Raw genomic sequence first — 314 nt, 5'->3', positions numbered from 1 at the left:
GGCCATGAACAACACCGTGTCGGCGCGGGCGGAGGAGTGGAGGCGGCCGCCGGGCCGCCGTGCCAAGGACCCCGCCGTGCTGCGCTACATGTTCTGCTCCATGGTGCAGCGTGCGCTGGTGGCGCCCGTCGTGTGGGTGGCCGTCACGCTGCTGGACGGCAAGTGCTTCCTCTGCGCCTTCTGCACAGCCGTGCCCGTGGCCGCGCTGGGCAACAGCAGCCTGGCACCCAGCCCGCCTGGCCCCGAGCTCGCCCGCCTGCTGGCCCGCGTGCCCTGTCCCGACATCTATGACGGAGACTGGCTGCTGGCCCGCG

General features: G+C 72.9%; 1 protein-coding gene across 1 annotated transcript; it reads left to right on the top strand.

The window, feature by feature from the left end:
- Positions 1-4: 4 nt before the first annotated feature.
- Positions 5-307, top strand: CALHM1 (calcium homeostasis modulator 1; the record flags this gene model as incomplete). Its single annotated transcript, XM_021709316.1, has 1 exon — positions 5-307. A coding segment is annotated over exon 1 (303 nt), but the record flags the coding sequence as incomplete, so codon positions are not given.
- Positions 308-314: the final 7 nt, after the last annotated feature.

The sequence above is a fragment of the Carlito syrichta genome, unplaced genomic scaffold, assembly GCF_000164805.1.
Source record: "Carlito syrichta isolate Samal-C Ts95f unplaced genomic scaffold, Tarsius_syrichta-2.0.1 Scaffold172062, whole genome shotgun sequence".
NCBI lineage: Eukaryota > Metazoa > Chordata > Mammalia > Primates > Tarsiidae > Carlito > Carlito syrichta.
Note: the sequence above shows the minus strand (reverse complement) of the source record. Positions and strands in the feature narration are given on the sequence as shown.